A 22,915-nucleotide genomic window follows, 5' to 3' on the forward strand; every position below is an offset into this window, starting at 1 on the left:
TCGTTCAGCCCGTGCCGACTTCACTATGGACCAAGGAGTGATTACCAGCTTTCACCGCGGCCACAAGGGATGGGAGTTGGGAACTTTTGTGTTTTTTTAGCAACGAGAATTAATTATAAATCATTCCTCAAGTGGCATCTCGAAATATCAGACGGCAAATATAAGCTCTTGCATTTATAATTAACTGCGTAGGTATGCTTCATACGCCATCACTCGACCCGATACTACTGTCTTGGCACCATAGAGAGGTGGGTAGGTACACCGCCCAATAGGCCTCTAACGACATAATTCCCAAATCTTAGGATAGAGCTAGCTATTGGTAACAGGCGAGCTCTCTACTAAAGTGTCTACTCCCATCCCATCTTTTCACTAACCCACCTCACCTGCGTGATCTACGAGCCCCAAATCAGTAGAAACCCCGCCAAGAAACGCTCGCCAAGGCCCGCCTAACGACAGGGTAACACCCGCCCAAACAGTGTCGTCGTCGACAACGAACCCACAGCCCAACAACTCCCCCCAACCTCTCCCCCACACACCTATCACCACACACCCCCCCCATACACGCCCATCATGAAGCTCGTCAGGTACCTCCCCCCCTCCCCTTCCGCATTGCCCACCTCCCCACCTCCCCACCCCCCTCCCGCACAAAGATGGAAGCAAAAGAAAGAAAGAAAGAAAGCTAAGCTAACCTTCCTCCCCTCCCCCAACCAGGTTCCTCATGAAGTGCCAAAACGAAACAGTCACCGTTGAGCTCAAGAACGGTACCCCCCGCTTCCCCCCGCTTCCCCCTTCGCTTCCACAGGAAGCTTCCAACAGAGACATAGACACAGAATTGACCACGGTGCGTGTGTGTTGCAGGCACAATCCTCCACGGCACGATCCTCTCCGTCGACGTGAAGATGAACACCTCCCTGCGCACCGTCAAGATGACGATCCGCAACCGCGACCCCATCTCTCTGGACACCATCAACATCCGCGGCTCCACCATCCGCTACTTCATCCTCCCCGACTCGCTCCCGCTCGACACCCTCCTCATCGACGACGCGCCCAAGCCCAAGAACAAGGCGCGCAAGGAGACCGACAAGGCCGCCGGCGGACGGGGCGGTGGCGGCGGTGGTCGCGGCGGTGGCAGGGGCGGGCCCCCGAGGGGTGGTAGGGGTGGCGGTAGGGGTGGTGGAAGGGGGAGGGGCGGTGGAAGGGGGTTTTGAATGTAATTATTCTTCTCTTCTGTTTTTTTGCTGCTTTCGGTTTTTCTTTTCTTTTCTTTTCTCTTCTTTCGGAGGGTGCGGGGGTTGGGGGGGGGGGGCATACCCTGGAGTGGAATGGACAAAGTGTTTACGGTCTGGTGGTAGGTAGCTTCTAGGAATTTGGTATATATAATCGCTTTGTTTTGCCGGTTTTCTAGCTCCTGGGGGTACCGAGAAGGATAAGTATCAAAAAAAGAAATTGGGGCACGATAAAAACTACTTATACTAAACTTGCATATTCTTTCTTCCTTTTTACGCTGTACAAATACAGAAAAATGAAACAACTTTTCTTGACAACGCTTGAAAATGACAGTGAAATCTGGGTTTCTTTTACGAGCAGCTACACCACACCCAACCATACAACCATACTAACCAGAGCCAGAAACCGCGCCAACCCAAACCCCCAATTACCAAACTAACCATCTAGCTACCCCCCCCCCCACCTACTTAGTCGACTCCCACTGCGCGCCCACCCACTCCTCCACATACCCCACCCCCTGCGCATCCAGCACCGCAGGCACACACACACACGTCGCCACAACGACCGTCCCCCACTCCATCCCGTCCAGCCCCGCCTCATCGCGCTCCAACATACTGATCGCATACGGCATCATCTGGAACTCAAACACGCGCTGCTTGCGGCACGCGCCGCACGGCGGCACCCGCTTCACACTGACCTCGCCGTCGGCCGCCAGCAAGAGCTTACCCGTCTCGTCGTCCTTGGAGTATAGGAGGGGCGTGCCCTTCCGCTCATACCTACACACCTGTCAGCTCACACCACATCACACTAACCAGAGCGGGAGAGGGAAAGAAGACGGACCGTAGCACTTGTTCAGGATTCTGCTCAACGCGGTCCGCAAACTTCCGGAACGTCTTATCGACGCTGCTCTCGCCGCCCTCCGCGCTATTGCTCATGGGCGTGTCAGCGTACTCGTCCGTGTCGACGATCTGGACGTTCTTCGGGAGGGCCGGCGCGCGGGTGTCGAGGTGCTCGTGCTCGGCGTCGAGGTGGTAGGAGGGGTATGTGTGCGGCAGGGGCTCGGGCCAGGGTTCGGGGGGCCCGTAGAATTGCGGCGTGGGTTGGGGGGCGGCGGCGGCGGCGGCGGCGGGGAGGTTGTGGGAGAGGGCGGAGGCGAAGGTCTTGAGTGGTTCGGACTTGGGGGCTGGGGCCGCGGGTGGGGGGCTGGTGGCGGTGGTGGTGTTGGTGGAGAATGGGTTTGCTGTAGTGGTGGTGGAGAAGGGGTTTGCTGTGGGAGTGGAGGAGGATGAAGACGGGGAAGCGAACGGGTTAACGCCCCCCTGCGCGAACGGTCCAGTCCCGAACAGGAAGGCGCCGGTGTTGACGGGCTCTTTCTTCTTTTCCGCGGGCGGCGGCAGTGGCGAGGCGTCGGTCTTCTTCTTGTTGTCGGCCTCGGCGGGCGCGGGCGTATTTACGACACGGACGCCGCGGAAGGCGCGGATGGAGCCTTTCTTGCGCCAGCAGGGCTTGTGGCGGCAGGCCCAGACGTAGAAGACGCGCTCGTGCGGCGTTTCGGGGATGTCGCCGTTGAGCTGCAGGAGCAGGGACATGAGCTTGTTGCAGTTTGAGCATTTGGCGAGGCGGGAGTCGGCGGGGGAGGAGGGGTGCATCCATTTCTGTGTGGGGAAAGTGGTTAGTGGGTGTAGAGAGAGAGGGGGGGGGGGGGGGGGGAGAGAAGAGGTTACAGGTGTGCCGCCGAGCTGCGAGATTGGGTCTTCTGTTGGCTGCTCTTCGGCGTAGCCCAGCAGCACGGAGGTGCTGATTATGCTGTCTGCGTCGCCGACGTCTGAGTCTGTGTCTGACATGTTTGGAGTGTTATGTTATGCTGTGATATGTAGATCTCTGTGTAGAGTGCTCAATTCGAGATCCGTAGATGGCGGTTAGTGCCCAACATCCGCCGACGTGCTGTCATGCACCGTCTCGCAGGGTACTTCTTGTGATGGCGGGGTAGTTCTGGCGGGGTGTGGCCGCACTTCACTTTCCTCCCTTTCTGCATCGGAAATCTTATCAGCGCCAAGCAATGAGGCTATCTGCCTGCCTGATCCCTGCACAGTTACTTAGCGGGGGCTTGGCAGGCCATGACCTAGCAACCGTGCAACACCAACGCGGGCGGGCAGGCAGGCAGGCAGGCCACCTCTCCCGCTGAGCTCTGGCACCACACACTTGCCAGCCAGCAGCTTCACCATCAATCACTCACCGCCCACCACCACCACCACCACCACCACAACAACAACCAAGCACAAGCACAAGCATACACAAACGAGCACTGCAATGTCGGCTGCCGCCAACGCATCGTCGAAAGACCGCCAGTTCATTGCCGTTATCGGTGATGAGGTTTGTCCCTCTCCTCTTACTAGTTCTAGGTGGATTCGTGAATGGGCTAGAGCTGATTTGACTGTTATTGCCATTACTAGGACTCGGTGACGGGCCTCCTCCTCGCGGGCGTCGGCCATGTCACGCCGCCGCCAAACGCGTCAAAGAACTTCCTAGTCGTGGATGCAAAGACGGGCACGGACAAGATTGAGGCTGCGTTTGACGACTTTATCAACAGGAAGGACATCGGCATTTTGCTGATCAACCAGCATGTGAGTCCCTTTTCTCTGTGTGTGTGTGTCTGTGTCTATGTATGTGGTGGTGGTACATATGAGAAGAGGGATGGCGGCTAATTGGGAGTGGATGGATGGGGTGTGCAGATTGCGGAGAAGATCAGATACAGGATTGATACGTATACGGCTGCGTTCCCGGCGGTGCTGGAGATCCCGAGTAAGGACCATCCGTATGACCCGGAGAAGGATAGTGTGTTGAGGAGGGTCAGGAGGTTGTTTGGTGAATAGATGCGTGTGGGTTGGGTCTCGTGGGGTGGGATCGTATGGGATGGGGGATGGAGGGGCTTTTGTGAATAGTAGTAGTTGCTTGGTAGTTACTTAGATAAAATACCTTAAATACCATTATTGGTTAAAATCTGTTTGCGGTCTAATAATTTAGTGGGGCTAGTCTTGAGCTTCAGTTATTGGGAAATGATTTTTATTTAATATTTCTTTTATTTAACCATTTGGGACACCAATAACTCCTCACCTAGGCCCATGTTTAGGCAATGCTATTGATTAATAGCCACTATAGTATTAAGAAAAGGACCATCCTAGTCAAACCATATCAATACGTATAGTTTTTTTTCATATGAAAAAGCGAGAACAAGAAAGCGAAAAGATTAAAATCCACCAAACGGACATACCCCCAGCACCCCTCCCAATTTTTCCCATCCCCCCACTAATACCCCTCCTCCTCCATCTCCATCAACCTCTCCCTCTCCCTCTCCTCCCTCTCCCTCCTCTCCTTCTCCTCAAACTCATCATACGCCTCACGACTATCCACCCACCTCTCCTGCACATCCCCCGCACTCATCCCCACGCCCCACCCCCCCCTCATCGCCATCGTCCACACATTATCCCCCGCGCCCTCCGCCTCGCCAAACACATACCCTCCCGCACGGTCCACACTCTGCAGCAGGCTCGTCATACTCATCTTATCCTCCACCGCCAGCGTCTCAAACGAGACCAATCCAAACCCATCAACAACATCCACAATCGCCTGGTTGAGCTTCGCATACTTCTTGAGGCGCGCGTCGCCCTCCAGCAGCGGCAGCAGATGCGACAGATCCTGCACCTCCGTGTAGAAGTCGAGGTTGAACGCCAGTGGGCCGTACTGTTTGAGCAGGTCGATCTTGGAGAGGACGTTGATGTGCGGGAGGTCCAGCTGGAGCATGGAGCGCAGGCAGAGGAGGAGGATGGAGATGTATTTGGACGGGTCGGTGATGTAGTGGGCGTCGACGAGGTGGATCACGACTAGCTGCGGCGTGTTAGTCGGTGTTAGTCGGAAAGAAATGGGGGGGGGGGGGGACGCACTCGATACCCCATCTTCTCAAGACGTAGAAATATATTCCTCAAGCTCCCATGGTGCGTAAAGAGCTCCACCTGCCCCGGACAATCAAAGATCACATAGTCCTCTACCACCCCCACCCACACCCATATATATTAGCCCTAACCTAACCTAACCTCTCCTACTATCTTCCCTACCCCTACCAGAGAGAAGACAACTCACGCCCCAGCCTCGATAACCCCTCCTCCAGCCACTCAATATTCTGCTCCAGCTCCTCGAGCGCATACATGACGCCGCCATTCGGGCCCAGGCCCTCCTCGTCCATGATCTCGTCGAGCGTGACGAGCTTGCGCACGTCGAGCGCGCACGGGTACGTCGTGCTCTCGTTTGCCGGGTCCAGGTTCACGATGGAGCACTTGCGCCCGATGGCCGACATGAATTGGTGCATGCCGTTGCAGTAGGTTGATTTTCCGGAGCCGGGGGGGCCGATTACGAGCTGTGGGTGGGTTAGTTGGGGTTTTTGGCGGGGGAGGAGGGGATGGGGGGTACTTGGGCGAATGGCATGGTTGAAAGGGGGTGGGGGGGGGGTTGGGGGGGAGGTCGAGGTGGGTTTAAATTGTTGATTTTGGAGATATGGATATCAATATGGGTGGTGGGGTGTTTTGGAGGGTGCTTGGGGAATGCGTGGGATGGGGTGTTATCGGGGTGTCTTACCCGGATTTGTAAGGGCCTTATCGTCATGGGGTGTCACTCGGGGGGAATGATCGGTTGTGAGGGAAATTGGATGGGGGGTCTGATGGCTCGAGTAATTATAACACTGGGTCTATTGTTTATTAAAACGAGCAATCCAATCCTGTCTCTTTGGTAATAGTGTTGGTGCCCCGTTTTGTTTATTGCTAATTAATTGACTGTCGCCTACTCTAAAATGCAGCACGCTCTACCTACAAACACAGACTTCTCATGTTTCGATATATATATATCGGCACCACTCTCTAGTAAGGAATTGATTACTCCTAGCCGCTTGTACGCTTGACGCTCCAAGATACAATGGAAAATTATCATATTTATAATTTTGATTCTAGCTTATACCCTGTGCTTGGTACCGGCGCCTTTTGAGCTATGTAGTAGTTTTTTTTTGGCCATTGCCTTGTGCCCGTTATTTGCAAAAGTGTGTGCCTGTCCGGCGCCTCAAAATTGGCTGTAATTGTTTGGTCACAGTGGTGTGCTCTGGTAACGTAACCTCCATTCCGGTGTTAATTGGTGCCCTTCCCGGCGGCAAAACCAGCAGCTTGCCCCTTTTCGACACATATTAGCTGCTGTTACCCCGCCGTATCATGCATGCTGTAGTACAATAGTTGCACTGTACCTCTATCAGCACCGCCCTCAGCTTGTTAAAACTCTGGCTATGTACTCTTTCTTAGGCGTACAGTGCGATATTCTCCGCCCTGGTTGGTGCAGCAATCATTGCAATTAATATTGACATCGGCACCAGACTTAAGTATTGATAGATGTGGCCGATAAGTGATACCCACCACGTATCACTACAGCTCGTCATAGTAATACTACTCCATGATTATCACCCTTCAAGGGATATACCCTGCTCTTGGTCAATCGTGCTGTTTGTATTCGAGTACAAATATGACAACCGCGTACTAATCTTCGTACCGAAGGCCACCATCCGGTATATCGATTGAAAGGTATATATATCCAACAGTCGTTGGAGAGTCTCAATCCGTACATGTATATTAGGGCCGCCTGACACCCCATATACGATACTCCTGCAGCTGGAGCGTGAAGTGTGCCAACTAGCCAGATCCGGACAGTGTTACTATTTTCCCCAACCGTCACCAAACCACATTAAATAGCTACAGCTATCTGATAGGTTCAAAGGGTTAGTCACGTATTAATTTGAGTTGGTGAAGACTGCCCAGAAATCATGATGTTGGGAGGGTGAGTACCATGCTCAATCACCCGCTACATGCACAGAGCCCCCTGACAGCTTAATCACCCATAACACTTTTGAGCAAGTTCATACCATCCACCGACGTAGCTCAATGGTTATGGCGTAGCCCGAAAGGGCCAAGGTCGATCGTCCGATCCACCTCCCAGGCTGGTGGAAATAGTGACTGGGTGAGGAGCGGCTCTCCCTTTGCTGCTCTCCCCTTTTGCGCAGAAGCATGCATGCACAGGAATATTAATTATCATGGGTACAATACCCCAAAAAGCTAGTAATGCGGTAAGAATACAACATTGCTACGGTATTCGTTTTATAATGCCGGTTTAATTCCGTATTATTCACTGAATCCCGTAGTCATACGGTACTGATTTCGCCCCGTTTTTCCGTACTGTATGTATGTACTGGTGATATCTTTTTTGCACTCGCTATAGCTTGATAACCGTCAGACCATCAAATTGTAGGGGAATACATAATAAGAATATAAACCGACAACAGTATGTACAAAACACAACGCCAAAGTCCAAAGTTCAAAATACCCACCAACTTCACATATATACCTACCTCCCCGACGCTACAATCTCCTCATCCGTCCACTCCTCCTGATCCCCATCCCTAGCACCCACCAACAACCTCATAATCTCCCTCGCCCCGCCCCTCACCGCCATCGCAAACACCTCACCTCCCGCACCATTTACCGTCTCCAAGTCCGCACCAGCCGTCACCAACATCTCCACAATCTTTACCCGCTCCTCCTCCTCCACCCCATCCCTACACCCACACACCGCCGCCATCAACGCCGTCTCTCCATCCCTCGTCGCAAGGTTCACATCCGCCCCCGCCTCCACCAGCGCCCTCGCAACGCCCCATACCCCCGCCCGTGCCGCCCAGAACAGCGCCGTTCGCCCAAAAAAGTCCTGGTTATCGACCTTTGCGCCTGCGGCCAGCAGACGCCGCGCAATCTCTTCATACGCCTGCTCGCCATGCCAAATGTGCCAGCGGTCCACTGGCTTACGGTCGCCGCAAGACTGGTAGGAAGGGAAGCGGCGGAGGAGGTCAAAGCGGTCCTGGGGCGCGAAGGAGGGTGCGTGGTCTAGTGGGGCGGCTCCAATATAGTCGCGCTGCTTTGGGTCGGCGCCGTGGTCGAGGAGGAGGGTGATAGCATCAGGGAGGCCTTGGGCAGCGGCGTAGTGGAGTGGGGTCCAGCCGTCAGAGGTGGTGGTGTTGACGAGGGTTGGTTTTGTGGTGAGGAGGTACTTTGTGAGGAGGGGGTAGTTGCGGACAATGGACCAGTGGAGAGCGGGGAGGTTTCCTTTGCGGTCATGGGTGAGGACGAGGAGCTGGGGGAGATAGAGGGAGTGGTAGCGGCGGCAGGTGAGAGTTACGGAGAGAAGGGAGTTCGGGGGGAGGTAGGTGGATATTAGTAGGTGTAGTTCTGCGGGGAGGCTCTTGAGTGACATCTTTGTGGTGAGTCTATTTACTGATTAGTGAACTCTAGTTGGAGTCTTGGTTGAAAGCTTGTTAGCAGCACTGGCTATGTATGCGTGCGATATCAAGGTGATATCTAGTATTTATATGGATAGGAGTCCTCGGAGGCCTTGGCGCCCAGGCTCTAATTATCCAGGTTCCAGAATGCCGGCTACTTTGCGAGATGCCGTTGTTTAAGATTGACGATGCTTGTCATCGTCAATGCCCAATGTGCCTGACTCAAATTGTATTGGTGGTACGGATGTGGTTTGAATTTATCAGTTGAACTTTACTCCAAGTCCTAAGGGGGAAAGGCTCCGATAGACAAATCGCGAGGAAATAGAGCCCGAGATCTAGCCCAGTTGTTGTTGTTGTTGTTCTTAGTAGAAAGGATAAAATGACATAATCCTTACTCTCGGACAGAGGTTGTCATTAAAACCTTTCATATTATCATTGGCTATGAATGTCATGATCCATCACTCGGGCTATAAGTCCTAGCGCGAAACGAGCGGCTAGACTAGAGGCTGGGAAGCGAAGCTTAAATCTAGCGATATATGCAGTGCCCCCGGTATCGAGCTCCTCGTCCACGAACCATTTGGATAATGCCGTACTATCTCGTCTCCAGTTTGAGGTCAAGGTCGATCGAGTCCATTAGAGTATATATAATAGAGCCACCCATAATACTATTAATTTGTGCACCGATCGGTTCTGTTTCGAGTTGAAGCAACAAAGATGCTCGGGTTGTGCATTGTGCAAGGCCCCCAGTCTGCTGAATCCTTATCCCGAATGTTTGGTGTTTGGTGTGTGTAGTAAATCCGGGTATGCACATGCCGAGCTCAAGTGCATGAATCTTGCCAAACAGCAGCCAATATCCAACCACAGACGCAATCAAAACTCCCAGTCAACAGTCCAGAGTAAAGACTTCCCCTCACTACAGCTTCACAAGATACAAACACACCCAGTTTGTCACTGTCGCTCATGTCGTTAGTTGTAAAAAAGAAATAGAAATTCTAAATTTACCTGCAACCCCGCCGAAACTGAACCCCTGCAAAAATGACGTCGCATCGGTAAACATCAAAGGGAAAGGCGGCGAAGCTCCGTGCAGATAAGCAGCAAGTCTCCTCTCTCCCACCAACCCTCTTTCCCTTCATCATCCACCCGTCACTGGAAATTTCTAGTTAATCTTGGTTTCTTGTGCCTAGCTTTCTTTCCGTGCCAAACCCAAAGACCAAGAAACCCCTGCCCTGTTTTGATTTTTTAAATTCTTCACGATGATATCGATATCTCGACTCGCAGCACTTCGAGTCCGCTTCGCAAGGGCAGTAAATACCCACTACATCTGTGGCACCATAGTAAGTATTTCCACAAAAACTCTCTTCCGCCACCCCGCCACCTACCTTCACATAAAACCTCCCTTAAAAAAACACTCACTAATACTGCTACTACTCACCCAAAAGCCACTCCTCCATCTTCTCGTTCTCCTCGCAGAAATGGCCCTCATCGGTAGCATCGCCCGTCGCTACGACGCCTACTTCGAAGCCCGCCCCATCGTCACCATGATGGTGACTAACAGCATCCTCAACGGCATCGCCGACACCGTCGCCCAATCCGTCACCGCCATCCGCGAGCGCGCCGTCCGCCAGCCCGGCGGCGTCCACAGCGACGACCACCTCGCTATCCAGCTCCACAACCTCGACACAAAGTCGCCACTACCACGCTATGGAGAGGAGCTCATCCCACCCTCCCGCCTTCTCCCGCCGCCGTTCGACTTTCCGAGACTGGCGAGGTTCGCAGCGTGGGGATTTATCGTCGCGCCATTCCAGTTTAAGTGGTTCCAGTTCTTGTCGAGGAGCTTCCCGCTCACGAAGCAGGCGAGCACGGTGCCGGCTCTTAAGAGGGTTGTGATGGATCAGCTGTGTTTTGCGCCCGTGGGCTTGGCGGCGTTCTTTACGTATATGACGCGAGCGGAGGGCGGTGGGGGAAGGGAGATTAGGAAGAAGTTGGACCATGTTTATATCCCAGCCTTGTGAGTTTTACCTGTAGTTCCATGGATTTATTTGGGAGGAGATAAGCTAACACACTTGTTACAGGAAATCGAACTATATACTATGGCCGGCAGTGCAGATGCTGAACTTTAGAGTTATCCCGTTGCAATTCCAGTTGCCGTTTGCGAGCACGTGGGGTATTGCCTGGGGTACATATTTGAGCTTGACCAATTCTGCATCGGTTGCTTAGATGTGATAGATGGAGTTTAGAGGTGTATTTCAGTTTCTTTCTTTGGGTTGTCTTTTTTTCTTTTTTAGGGTCGGGCACTGTGCTGTGGGTTATAATCTGTAGATTCTATTGTCATAAATTTTTAAGAGTCCTCTTCTTTTTTTTCTCTTTCTTTTCCTTTTTCCCCCCTTCCATTATGGTCCTTATGAGTTAAACACCAAAGGTTGCGGTATTAGTCTAAGGCCTAGACCGGCCGAGTGAGAAATAGTGATCCACACTTACAGTCGTGGGAGACCGGGGTGTACTGTCTGTGTCACAACATGTGATGTGAAGCTAATCTCGGGCAGGCGTCCTTTTCGTCGACAACATTAGTCTCAGGTGCTAGTAACTACATGTACTTGTGTAGATATAGGAAACTACTCGGCTACTCGGTCGTGCCGGCCTATTATAAGTCTACCATATAGTCTACATACTAATGCATTGACATTTAGTAAGGCGATATATCCCCACCTCAGGCTTTTCAAGAGGCGTATGCATGTCTTCTACTTCGGCATCCCAAAAGCTGTGGCCCCCACAGGAAGGGCCCAGGGTCTCGCAGAGGTTAGCAACAATCAATAACAGAAAAGTGGAGAGAGATGGAGGAGGTTTTGGAAGAGAGGGGAGGGGAAGAGATTTAATCTTCCTATAAAATAACCAGCAGCTTTAACCAGAAAATCATCAGTTACTAAAGAGGGTTGTAAGAGCATCTTCGGTGGCCCACCGCTGCCAGATCACCTGAGAGTAGCCAACGCAATATGGGGTTCTTGGGACTCATAGGTGCCTAAAAATAGGCCAAGTATAGGCAGTGTAGGAAGTACTGATGACAAAGTTGATAGGATTGATGATGCTCACGGTGGTCGTTGTTTCTGCTACTGATAGTAGTTAAGTGGGGGAGCGGGAGAGGGGGGGAAGAGGCCACACCTATCTCCATGCGTAAGAAGGGATTAATGGCAAGTCCACCTCTCCGGCCACATTTAGGTAAAGTCGAGGCCAACGCAGCACCTTCACAAGCAGGTACTGGAACATTTCTTGTCCTGTGATCGGATTCAAGGCCAATACAGTGAGGTTAGGGAGGGAGTAGAAAGTTTACAGAAAGATGGAGAAAAATTAAGCATGATTACATGTAATATTGGAAAAAATTAAGCGTATGACCGTCTTCTATTTGCATCGATCCAGTCATTTTGTAATTGTATTATTTCAACCAAGAGCAAGCAAGAACAAGAATCAAGTAAGGTCTAGAAACTGCTTACATGGTTCTACATCTCAGCATCAGCTGCAGAGTTCACAATCACAATTCACACGCGACCAGCCAGTCAATCATTAGTATAATTCATGTCTATAACATGAAAATAATTTTTTTAAACTATATATATAATTTTTTAACTTGTTTTTTTCTTTCCAAAATAGAGTTTCCCCCCACGTTACGTATCTGCCCTCTCTTTTTCTATTCTCACCCTCATCTCATCCGCCCATTTTTTTACCGCCTCTGGCGAGAACTCCACCTGCTCCAGGTGCTCCTTGAACTCTCTTTTCCTCTTTGCCCATTCCTCATCCTGTGTGGAATCCTGAAAGCTCGTTCTCCTGTAGATCCATCCAAGCTCTTCATCAAACACCTGTCGGAGCATCGTTTTCTCCCAATTGTCCAGGCGCTCTTGTATCTTGTCCTTATCCTTGTCCTTATCCTCTTCACTCAGTGGCAAGGGCGGTGGCTTCTCCTCAACGACTGGGCCAGTGAGAAATTGTGGGTATGTCTTCTCTTCCCAGCGAGGGTGGATATTCACCGACTCCCAATCCACAAGACCGGTGATCCTAAAGCGGTCTGGATCTACCATGATGTTGGTAAGTGATAGGTCGGCGTGGTGTAATATGTATTGATGATCAAAATCCACGCTTATCTCTCCGGTCCTGTTGGGACCATTATGAAACACAGCCTCAGTGACTGGAGGCTCAGGTGGAAAGATGTATGGGAGGAGGGAATTAAGTGAAGAGCAGGCCTCCAAGATTTCGGGAACATCCGCGGCCAGACGTTCGTCGAACTCAATGATGCTGTTTACTTCCTCGTCCCCCTCTCCCGCCGACGCCGCCCGGCTCTTTAATAGAAACTCCATATCATCCACCTGCACCTGCATCTGCGCCATCATATATTCGTGATCCGAATGAAAAGGGCCCCTATTCCTCTGCATCCTTGCGCGCCGCCCCGTAAAAAAGAACGGCGCAACAATTGGCCCAATAACGACATGCGAAAACTCGCCCACAGACTCATATCGAATGTCGATATCCTCTTTGGCAGCCTTTTCCATCGCCCGTCGATAATACAGGTTCCCCTCCGATGCGAACCTCAACTTCTCCCGCAGCTGCGCAACATACCCTGCCACCTCTCTCACCACGGATGCCTTTTCATCTTGGCCCCATTCCCGCCAGACCTCCCGTAATGTGCACCCAGGCAGCTTATCCATCAATATCCATTCGAACCCGAGTTCGTTCTCCGTTGACGAATTGTATGCCAGGATGCGAGGAACAGGGATGGTAGTGCTGTAACGGACGTAGCGCATAGTAGCGACTTCGCTCTCCGTTTTGTAGAATGGTTCTACTGGGAGAGAGACGCGGAAAACATAACTTTTGGGCTGACCCTCCCAAGAAACCGTATATAACTTATTGGTCACTCCCGCTGACAGGAATGTTATATCAATTGCCTGCTCCTCCGATACGGGGAGATGCTGTCGAGAGACACGGCGGATTATGTCGAGTGAAGGTTCTTTTGTCCATTTAGGGGTCGGGGGTACAAGGCCGCCCTTCCAATATAGGCCGGGCTGCTCGAGGTTCCAAAAGGCTGGAGTGGGGGACATCGTGAGATTCAGGGAGGGGAGGGGGATTCAGGGAGGGGAGAAGTGGGTTGCATGTAGTTGAAAGGGCTAGGGCTGATGGGATTAAAGGATCGTGAAGCAACACTAGCGGAATTACCCGGTACTGAGCACTTCATGCAAGAATCCTACTGAATTAGATTATTACGTGCATGGGTCTGCAGTACAACTCTTCTTATATAATTGTAGGAAATGATTGTACTACCGGTAGTTTTGAAATCCTGGAACTGTAGCACCAGAATTTCTTCGAACCTTGGTGAAGGCATGTACCTGTCCATGATGCGGCGGCGTCCAGTATCGTGCTTTGAGGCGTTGACAACTCAGAGAAGTACCAGTATTGATGTATGGGTACATGTTCCTTGTTTATGTCTCTGCAATCACTATTATTGATGTCAGTAATCAGGCAACAGCCAATGGGTTGTCTCATTCCAAGACGGTTTCGTCAAGCTACTTTACTAACTAGTCGGCACGATACCCGATTGAGAAATCTGTCGTCAACAAATTGCGGGAGAGGTTTCTCGCGAGGTCCACCCGATCATAAGAGGAAATGATCGTCCATAGGAAAAATTCTTAAAAGGGTCTATAAGACGGGCGCTATACCAATTCCAGTGTAACAAGTCGCACAAGCAGTCTAGGCTTTAACCTCAGAGGTCTCAGTCTGGTAGGGCTGTTTTTCCAGAATCAGAATTCTGCAGCACCCGACTGACTCTGATTTCGTGCGCAGGGTTCTTTCTTGATCATGAGCCACACATGTGATGATCATGGTTCTGTCGCTGCCATTACAGGCCCTAATTTCCCCACCCATTCCGATATCCGTATTTCACCCGGCGGTTTAAGAGCAGAGCTTTGGAAGGACCTTTCCTTCCAGGGACTAGGGAATACTCATGCTCACCAAGCCAGCCGTCTGTTCCCAAGAGCTAGCTGACAATAGACTTGGGTCAGCAGCCAGCTGATGGAAAGACCCCCATTTTCGAGCATAAATTGCGCATTTTCGCCAGAAACACTGGCGAAACTGGGAAAATCTTCTTCCACATGCTGATCAAATCCAGTCGTAGAGTTGAAGCAGACATGTGAAATACTCAATCAAGTCCGGTCAGCAGACAGGAAGCTCCGTAATCGAAATGGGTGCTTTGTAGAGATATGTACTCTCTTATATCCCGGTGGCCTAATCTGGCAAAGGGTGCATACACATCTGCTTTCCGATAAAACAGAGTAACGGTAGCGACTGTAATCTCACCGAATGTAGTGGTATGACTACTATAGTTTGAGAATATGCGGTGGATGGCTTCTCGAGAAGAGGACATCATAGTTTCGTTCCGCAGGCCGCCCTAAATCCATTCTCGAGAGTTAGCTTAAGTTTGTCAATATCGTTAATCATCCATCTCTGTCCACTGTAAGGCATTGATTTTGATGCTCCATTTGCAAATCCACCATCATCCCCATAGCTGTGTCTGGTGGTTGGGTGGTGGTTAGTGACGGTGACAGTGACGCCGTGTGAAATCAGAACACAGAAAAGCATTACGCAAGGCCTGGGTAAAGAGAAAAGGCCACCTAGTATTTATACTCCCCCACGACGTAATTGTCACACATTGCACCACACACAACGCTAAACAAAACAAAAAAAGAGCCGTCACGAAATTTAAAGACTCATGTATCCTCGTGTACAGGAAAGCTAAAAGCACACCTCTGCTGCTGCAACCACCACCACCACTTGTACAACCACCACCACAACTACAACCACCACTCCCATAATCGCAATTACCACTGCAAGTACAGAAGAATAAACCTATTACATAATCTTTCAACTAAACATAATTACCAAAAATAATGAGCTGGTGGATTACTGTACGCACTGCTCCTTCTCCACACGCTGAGAATACTACTCTAAGCTGACTGAACCACTCAGATTCCCGCCTACATGGCCGCCGATCTTGTAACTGCATATGTCTTTAGTCAATTCATTGACATGAGTCGATTTGAGCGGTCCCGCGACGGGATCGATGGGTGGTGGTACGCAGAGTAGATTGAAGTTATCACTAGAGGAAAGGTGTGCACCAAGTGTGGGACTCCGTACCAGTGTCGGATACCACACAATGATTTGCGATTTCAAAAAAAATGATGTAACTAGCTTTAAGTAGGAGATCTATAGCGGCCAGGATATGGATTAAAAATAATAAGAAAAAAGAAGGAAAGAAGGAAGAAAAAAGAAAAAAAAGGAATAATATAAAAAGTGGAATACAAGTCACAATCATAACTGGGCCCTGCCATCACCACCATCTGCATCATCGCACATCAGGGCTGGTATTTGCCATATCACCAGCAAGCTATCGTACATGAACTACATACAAACAGCGCACACGAGAAGAGAAAAGCCACTATTAGTATTATTCAAAGTCAGTAACTCTAGTCCATCCCTCCGTCCCATCGACCCACCGGAACTCTGCCCCCTCATCAAAGAACCCGTGCTGATTCCAGCTCGCCATCTCAGCTGTCCCATACGGCCCATGCACGCCGCCATCGTCGCGGCCGTCCGTCCACCGGAACTCCCAGGTCTTTGATACCGGTGCTCCATTGTCTTGGGCCGCCGGGGCTTTTGGCTCAACCCAGTCCTCACCGCTCTCACGGCGGTACTGGCGGATCAGCGACTCGCGGGTCTCGTCGTATATCTCGTTCTGACCGCGGGTGAGGAGGCGGTCAGCGGCGCCGGTGATACGCTCCACTGCTTCCTTTCTGCGGGCTTCCACAGGGTCTTCAGGCTCTTTGCCCTTGTCGACTTCCATCTCGTCGCCGCCGGCCGCCTTCTTCTTCTTATCGCGCCACGAGATCTTATGGGCGGCCTTCTTTTTCTTTCCTGCGTTTCCAAGGCGCGCCAGGGCCTCCAGGACCGTTTCGCCCTTCTCCAGGTACCCAATGAGTTCTGCCAGCACCCCGCTAGTCGAGATGGCATCGTCCTCCTTCATCTTCTCCCTCAATTCCTTGTCCCGCTTCTCCCGCGCCTCTTTCGCGCGCTTCATGTCCTTCCTGCTAACGCCCTGCAACCAGCTATCATGGATCGCGTCCTTTTCCGCCGCCTTCCTAATGAAGTTCCCAGCGTCATCGAAGCGCCCCTCGTCCATCTCGCTCGTCATATTGAACGCATCGATCTTGGGCGCCTTCTTCTTCTTCCCACCCTCACCCACCTCCGAATCGACCTCCTCCGGCTCCTCGTCCTCATCTCCGCTGTCATCGCCTTTACCCTTATCCTCATCAATGATATCCGCAAACTCACGCCTACTCGCAAAGTCCTGCCCTCAATCTGCTCCAGCTCCATAAATTTGACACTCCTCTTCGTTTTATCACCCTTCTCTGCGCCCTTCACCTGCGGCTTCGCGCCCTCATCGCCACTATCCCTCAAGTCCGCAAACATATCCTCATCTTCCTCCTCCTCCCCGCCCTTCCCTGCGGCGGCGGCGCCTTCCTCCTCGTCAGCCTTCCACGCCTTATGCGTCTCGTCGAAGCCATCGCCCGACGAGTCGCTCTCATAGCCCTCGATATCGACGCGATTCCTGCGGACACGGCGCTTGCCGACGGCGCCCTCGTCGACCTCGAGGAAGACGTCGTCGTCGTCGGGCGCGTCCGGGGCGAGCTCGAAGGGGTTGCGCACGTCGAATTTGGGGCGCTTGGAGTCGGGGAGGCCGGCGCCGGAGCGGACGGCGGCGTCGAGGGTGGCGCCGGGGCGCTTGGGGCGTTGTGGGCGTGAGCTGGACATGTTTGTGTGTGTGGAGGGAGTGTTTGTGTTTGTGTAGTGGAGACACTGGAGAGAGAGAGTGGATGGATGAGCGCTGGTTACCCTGGGATGAGTGAGGGCTTGGCGGTGACGACAATGTTGCACCGAGTGAGTGGTTGTGATTGGAGCGTTGCGTTGCGTTGGTTTGGTTTGTCGCTGTTCAGGGTTTCAGAATATTGACAAACGTCTTAAGCAGATATTTTACGAGAGCAGCTACCCATTAAATAAAGTGAACAGATAGTTGACGAACTCGAATTCGAAAAGAAGAAGCAGCTTCGACTAATAAAGACAAGCCCAAAAGGACACAATTTAATACCCGGAAATAACGCGAAAGAGAAGTACGCCGGCATGTTATCTATATATATAAAATAACAAAGATTTCTGTAACACTAGCCCTCCGCCAGGTGCAATCACTATTGAATAGAGTTTATATAAGGTGGTCTTGGAAGGGCACAGGCTCTAGAAGAAAGAGAAAGTGCATGTAGTTTCGGCAATGGAAGGACCCTGAGCGGTGACCCCCGCGGGGTGCAACACTAGGTACATACCTACATACTATAAATAAGAAAACGCAATAGAAAACCTTATGAATACTAGGAGTATTAAATATCTACAAAAAGCTACATACAAAAAACAACTACCTATAAAAACCACAAATTACTCCCACCGAAGCTTGACCAACCCCGCATCCTCCGACACACTACACATATATACGATAGAAGGCAGGACTGCGATAGCTCTTCACATAATATCTTCAAAGAGTTCCACCATCCGGTTGTTTCTGAAACCCTAGCACTCTCCGGAAATCCTCTTTCAATGCGTTCAAGAGAAGCAAGAACCCGGCCACTCTCAAACCTCCTTCAACCAACATTCCCATAATCCAAGCGCCATAGTCCCGACCCGATGGCGTATTCCAGGCTCGAACACTTCTCTCAACCCACCCGTCCTCCTTCACGTCTAAGGCTAGCTTCCTATCTACAACAAGAGGGACGTGCTTCCTTCCACCACCTCCCATTACTTTCTCATAATAAGGCACGGCTAGTTGTGGTTGAGCGTCTCATACTCTCTTAAGCTCTAGATAGAAACCCGCAAAACTAGTGAGAGAAGAGAGGTGCCGGTGTGGGAGACGAGAGATGCGGCGCAGGAGAGGAGAGGTACCACTACATATACTTGTTTTAAGATGCCTTACCAAGGGGGGCTCAATGAGATGGGCTCAAAACCAACTCTGGCATACAAATATGCATGCCCTGGTAGTGTAGTGGTTAACACACCAGAAACTCAGCACGTAGGTTCAGAGCTGTGAGGAGATCTTGGGTTCGAATCCCAATCGAGGCAATATCAATTCTTTTTTTTTGTAACTTCTCTCACTAGCTTTTTTATCTTCATCCCCGATAGGCAGACTGTCTCTTCCGTGCTGCCTTTCTGCAGGAGGGCCTACTGTGTAGTTGGTGGGGTATGTATGTATGTGTGTGTGTGATATCGATACATAGATCAGAGCTCTCTCTGCAGCTAGCTGGCCTACAATACAATCGCAGATAGAACTATGGTGCTGGTCGCCCTAAACTACATGTTGAAGTTTGTAGTGTGGGAGAAAATGACTTGAATGTGGTTTGAACACGTGACCTTGAGGGAGGATGTGTTTGTAGTGCGAAGAAGATACTATTGCGCCGCTGAAGTTCCAGCGACAATGTGGGTGTTTGAGCGCCCTATATATACAGATATTCTAATACCACGTGATCCCCTGATTACATAATCCCTGACACTAAGCCTTGTCTGAATCCCTGTTCCTTCTATGAGTCATCCCTTATACATGAGTAATTCCGTACATAACTGATGTCGCAATGCCCTATTTCTACACTTCCCCTCACTTGCCACATCGTATCAATTCTGACAATTTTTGGTGAGCTGGTTTCGGTAGTCCTTTGGTCATTATGTCTGCAACATTGTCTTCGGTTGGGACATAGAGGAGTTTGAAGGTTTCGGCTTCGAGTTGTTCACGTGTGTAGTGATAGTGAACGTCGATGTGTTTGGACCGGTCGTGGATACGTGGGTTCCGACAGAGTTCGATGGACCCTGTGTTGTCGGCGTGGATGTTGTATTGGTATTGTTGTTGGAGTTCGCATAAGGCGTTGCGAATCCATACCAGTTGTCGAGCTGTTAGGGACAGAGCCATATATTCGGCTTCTGTTGTTGAGACTGCGACTGATTTCTGCTTCCGGCTTCTCCAGCTTATGGCTGATTTTCCTAGTCTGAACACGTATCCTGAGAACGATTTTCTGTCATCTAAGTCTGAAGCGTAGGAACTGTCTGAGAAACCATCGAGTGTTCTAGTGTTTCCTTTCGGGTAGAACAGGTTCCAGTCTTTGGTTCCGTTGAGGTATCGGAGAGTTCGTTTGGCTGCTCGTAGGTGGTCCTCAGTTGGGCATGAGGAGTACTGAGAGAGGGCAGTAACGGTATGGGTGATATCAGGTCTGGTTGCTATGCTGGCGTACATGAGTGATCCAATTATGGATTGATACTCAGTTGGTTTCTCGATTTGATCTTCTGGTTCTCCTTTACGAAGACTCAGATTTGGTTCGAGTGGTGTCCCAACTGGTTTGCAGTTATTCATTCCAAATTTGTCTAGGATTTTGTTGATGTATGCTAGTTGTGACAGCGTGATACCGTTCTTTGTTACCGTTATTTCTATTCCCAGTAGGAATTTCGCATTACCGAGATCCGTACATTCGAAATCTGCCTTAAGTAGTTGTCTGATTTCGTTTCTGAATGGGGAGTCGGGTCCGAATATCATGATGTCGTCAACATACACCGATATGTATAGTTGGTGTTTCTTATGTATGAAGACACATGGGTCGAATTTGGCTGGGACAAATCCTTTCCGTTGAAGGGAGTCTGCTAGGCAAGCGTACCATTCACGGGGTGATTGTTTTAGTCCATATATGCATTTTCGAAGTTTACAAACCTTGTGGTCCTGTCTGTAGCCTTCAGGTAGTTCCATGTAGATTTCCTCCTTAAGTATACCATATAGGAAGGCTGACTTGACGTCCATTTGTTGTGGTATCCAACCGTTGTGTGCGGCTAGTGCAAGTAGGAGTCTTAGGGAATCGTATCGGGCAACGGGGGCGAAGGTTTCATCATAGTCTTGATACTGTACTTGGGTGAAGCCTTTGGCGACGTATCTAGCTTTGTATCTTTCGATTGTTCCGTCCGCGTTGTGTTTTACCTTAAATACCCATTTTCCTCTGACTACTGCTCGGTTGGTTGGTCTGTCGACAATGTCCCAGGTGTGGGCCTTGTCGAGGGCGTCTTTCTCTGTCTGTATTGCCTTCTTCCATAGGTGTTGATCATCGCTTTTCATTGCTTGATTGAAGGTGGTAGGTTCAGTTACTAGGTGTACCCGATGTATGGTGGAATCCAGGTTGTCGTACTGGCTTTGGAGCTTTGCTTTGTCCTTTTTGTGGTCTAGACTGGCTGCTACCATTGCTAGTTGCTTGGTTTGTTCGTCCATATCTTCATCGGCCAGTATCTCTGATACCTCCTTGTCATAGGTGGTTCCTAATTCCGATATTTTCAGTCGGATTTCCTTCCTTTTCCCTTCGATATCAAGTGCTGCTTGTTTCTCCGTTCTTTCACGGATGCGATTCGATCTTCTTGTTGTGACAGGATGCAGGACTTCAGATTCTTTCTCCTTTTCGGTTGTTGGTTTCCAAGGTTTCGATTTCCTTGGTGGTTCCGGGAGAGGTATTTCTGTGTTTTCCTGATTAGCTTCCTGTTTATTACTTTGTTCGAGGTGACGTCCAGGAGTGGGCCTCGTAAGCCCGGCCCCCAGTCTACTTGCGTCTGTTTCAAGGTCTTCTTCGAGTGCTGACGATTCGGGTTCTTGATCAGGCCTGTCTTCTGATTCATATCCGTCGTCTGTCGGTGCAGGTGCCGCTTCTGGTTTCAGGATAGGGGTGTAGTCGAGTTCCACGGAGACTTCCCCTGATTCAGGAGGGGGGAATGTGACATCTCGACTTACAACTAACCTATTTTGTGATCCTATCCAGGTGCGGTAATGTTTGGTACTGTCTGAGTATCCGACGATGATTCCTTCGTGTGCTCGGGGTGCTAGTTTGCTTCCTGCTGGCCTAGAGTTTTCTGGGATGTGGACATAGCATTTCTTTCCGAATGGTTGAAGGTGTTGGATACTCGGCTTTGAACCTTTCAGGGCTTCGAAGGGGGTCTTTCCCTTTAGCGTACTGTGGGGTAGCCTATTTTTGAGGTAGACAGCTGTTGAGTATGCTTCACCCCATAACGATTTAGGATGGTCCATGATCATGCACCTGACCATTGTTGTTATCGTCCTGTTGAATCGTTCTGCAACTCCATTTGATTCAGGAGTGTATGGGGGAGTCTGTTCGTGGACTATTCCTTGTAGGTTGAAGTAATCCATTGTGTCTTTGTTGACGTATTCACCACCACCGTCCGTTCTAAATCTCAGTATTGTTGTATTGTACTGTTTCTCGATTTTCGTGACGTAGTCTTTGATGGCTTTTATCGCATCGTCTTTCTGTTTTAGCAGATATATCCAGGCGAAGCGGGTATAGTCGTCAATGAAGGACATATAGTACAGGGCTTTTCCTTGCGATTGTGTGCCGAATTTTCCAGATAGGTCAGAGTGGATTAGTTCGAATGCTCGCTGGGATCTTGTACTAATTGGTGCAGGTTTCTTGTGCACACTTTTTGATAGTGCGCATTGACTGCAGTGGAATGTTTCTGGTTTGGGGGGTAGCTTATGGATGTCTTCGTACAAGTTTTCTAGTGTCGCAGGGTGGCCTAGTGCTTGATGCCATTCAGAGTAAGTGGTCAAGCGAACTGTATTGCTAACTACTTGTACATTCCAAAGTCCCTTATCCAATTTCGCCCAAATTATTCCTTTCTTTTCTTTCGTGACCAATTTGTTTCCTCCTCCTGACTCTGTTCTAAACCCCTTTTCGTCGAGTATTGTTTCTGAGACCAATCCCACATTTCCCAAGGTTGGGACCAGCAGCACGTCGGTGAGGACAACGGTGGATCTATCTCCATTGGGAAGGTAGCATTCGAAACTAGCGCTTCCCAATCCGGTGACAGCGTGGATGGTGCCGTCGGCTGTTCGGACTGTGCTGGTGTGAGAACGGATGTTGAAGAGTTGGTCTTTGAAAGGTGTTACGTGAGAAGTAGCTCCAGAATCAAGGATCCAGGTAAGGGGCAGAGAGGGTGAAGTATCGGTGCGTACCATGCATACTGTTGTGGATGATTCGTTGATAACTACCGACGCTGAGTTATCTCTGCCTGGTCTCCTTCTGTTTGAATCCCTTGTCTTGTTCTGTTCTTTGAGCTTTCTACACTCCTTGTACTCGTGGCCCTGGTACGGGTTATTCCGTTTCTTGCACCAGGTGCATTCCTTGCCGTTTGGTGTTGGGGTACTCCTGGTATGAAGTACCCTGTTGTTGCCAG

General features: G+C 50.5%; 7 protein-coding genes across 7 annotated transcripts; 3 read left to right on the plus strand and 4 right to left on the minus strand.

The window, feature by feature from the left end:
- Positions 1–570: 570 nt before the first annotated feature.
- Positions 571–1,208, plus strand: LAJ45_09166 (uncharacterized protein; the record flags this gene model as incomplete). Its single annotated transcript, XM_046118711.1, has 3 exons — positions 571–584; positions 712–761; positions 859–1,208. The coding sequence occupies 3 exons, from the start codon at positions 571–573 to the stop codon at positions 1,206–1,208; spliced, it is 414 nt and encodes a 137-aa protein (XP_045968096.1).
- A 482-nt stretch (positions 1,209–1,690) lies between these two features.
- Positions 1,691–3,071, minus strand: LAJ45_09167 (uncharacterized protein; the record flags this gene model as incomplete). The annotated part of the gene is made up of 3 exons (XM_046118712.1): positions 1,691–2,003; positions 2,068–2,882; positions 2,952–3,071. The coding sequence occupies 3 exons, from the start codon at positions 3,069–3,071 to the stop codon at positions 1,691–1,693; spliced, it is 1,248 nt and encodes a 415-aa protein (XP_045968097.1).
- A 466-nt stretch (positions 3,072–3,537) lies between these two features.
- Positions 3,538–4,100, plus strand: LAJ45_09168 (uncharacterized protein; the record flags this gene model as incomplete). The annotated part of the gene is made up of 3 exons (XM_046118713.1): positions 3,538–3,600; positions 3,681–3,851; positions 3,960–4,100. The coding sequence occupies 3 exons, from the start codon at positions 3,538–3,540 to the stop codon at positions 4,098–4,100; spliced, it is 375 nt and encodes a 124-aa protein (XP_045968098.1).
- A 433-nt stretch (positions 4,101–4,533) lies between these two features.
- On the minus strand, positions 4,534–5,706 carry LAJ45_09169 (uncharacterized protein; the record flags this gene model as incomplete). Its single annotated transcript, XM_046118714.1, has 4 exons — positions 4,534–5,112; positions 5,169–5,269; positions 5,365–5,638; positions 5,692–5,706. The coding sequence occupies 4 exons, from the start codon at positions 5,704–5,706 to the stop codon at positions 4,534–4,536; spliced, it is 969 nt and encodes a 322-aa protein (XP_045968099.1).
- Positions 5,707–10,053: 4,347 nt separating this feature from the next.
- LAJ45_09170 (uncharacterized protein) lies at positions 10,054–10,798 on the plus strand (the record flags this gene model as incomplete). The annotated part of the gene is made up of 2 exons (XM_046118715.1): positions 10,054–10,589; positions 10,654–10,798. 2 exons carry the CDS (start codon positions 10,054–10,056, stop codon positions 10,796–10,798), a joined length of 681 nt encoding a protein of 226 aa, XP_045968100.1.
- A 1,439-nt stretch (positions 10,799–12,237) lies between these two features.
- Positions 12,238–13,662, minus strand: LAJ45_09171 (uncharacterized protein; the record flags this gene model as incomplete). Its single annotated transcript, XM_046118716.1, has 1 exon — positions 12,238–13,662. One exon carries the CDS (start codon positions 13,660–13,662, stop codon positions 12,238–12,240), a length of 1,425 nt encoding a protein of 474 aa, XP_045968101.1.
- Positions 13,663–16,061: 2,399 nt separating this feature from the next.
- On the minus strand, positions 16,062–17,425 carry LAJ45_09172 (uncharacterized protein; the record flags this gene model as incomplete). The annotated part of the gene is made up of 2 exons (XM_046118717.1): positions 16,062–16,966; positions 17,017–17,425. The coding sequence occupies 2 exons, from the start codon at positions 17,423–17,425 to the stop codon at positions 16,062–16,064; spliced, it is 1,314 nt and encodes a 437-aa protein (XP_045968102.1).
- Between the last annotated feature and the right edge of the window lie 5,490 nt (positions 17,426–22,915).

The sequence above is a fragment of the Morchella importuna genome (assembly GCF_003444635.1).
Source record: "Morchella importuna strain M04M26 chromosome Unknown Morimp01GS034, whole genome shotgun sequence".
NCBI lineage: Eukaryota > Fungi > Ascomycota > Pezizomycetes > Pezizales > Morchellaceae > Morchella > Morchella importuna.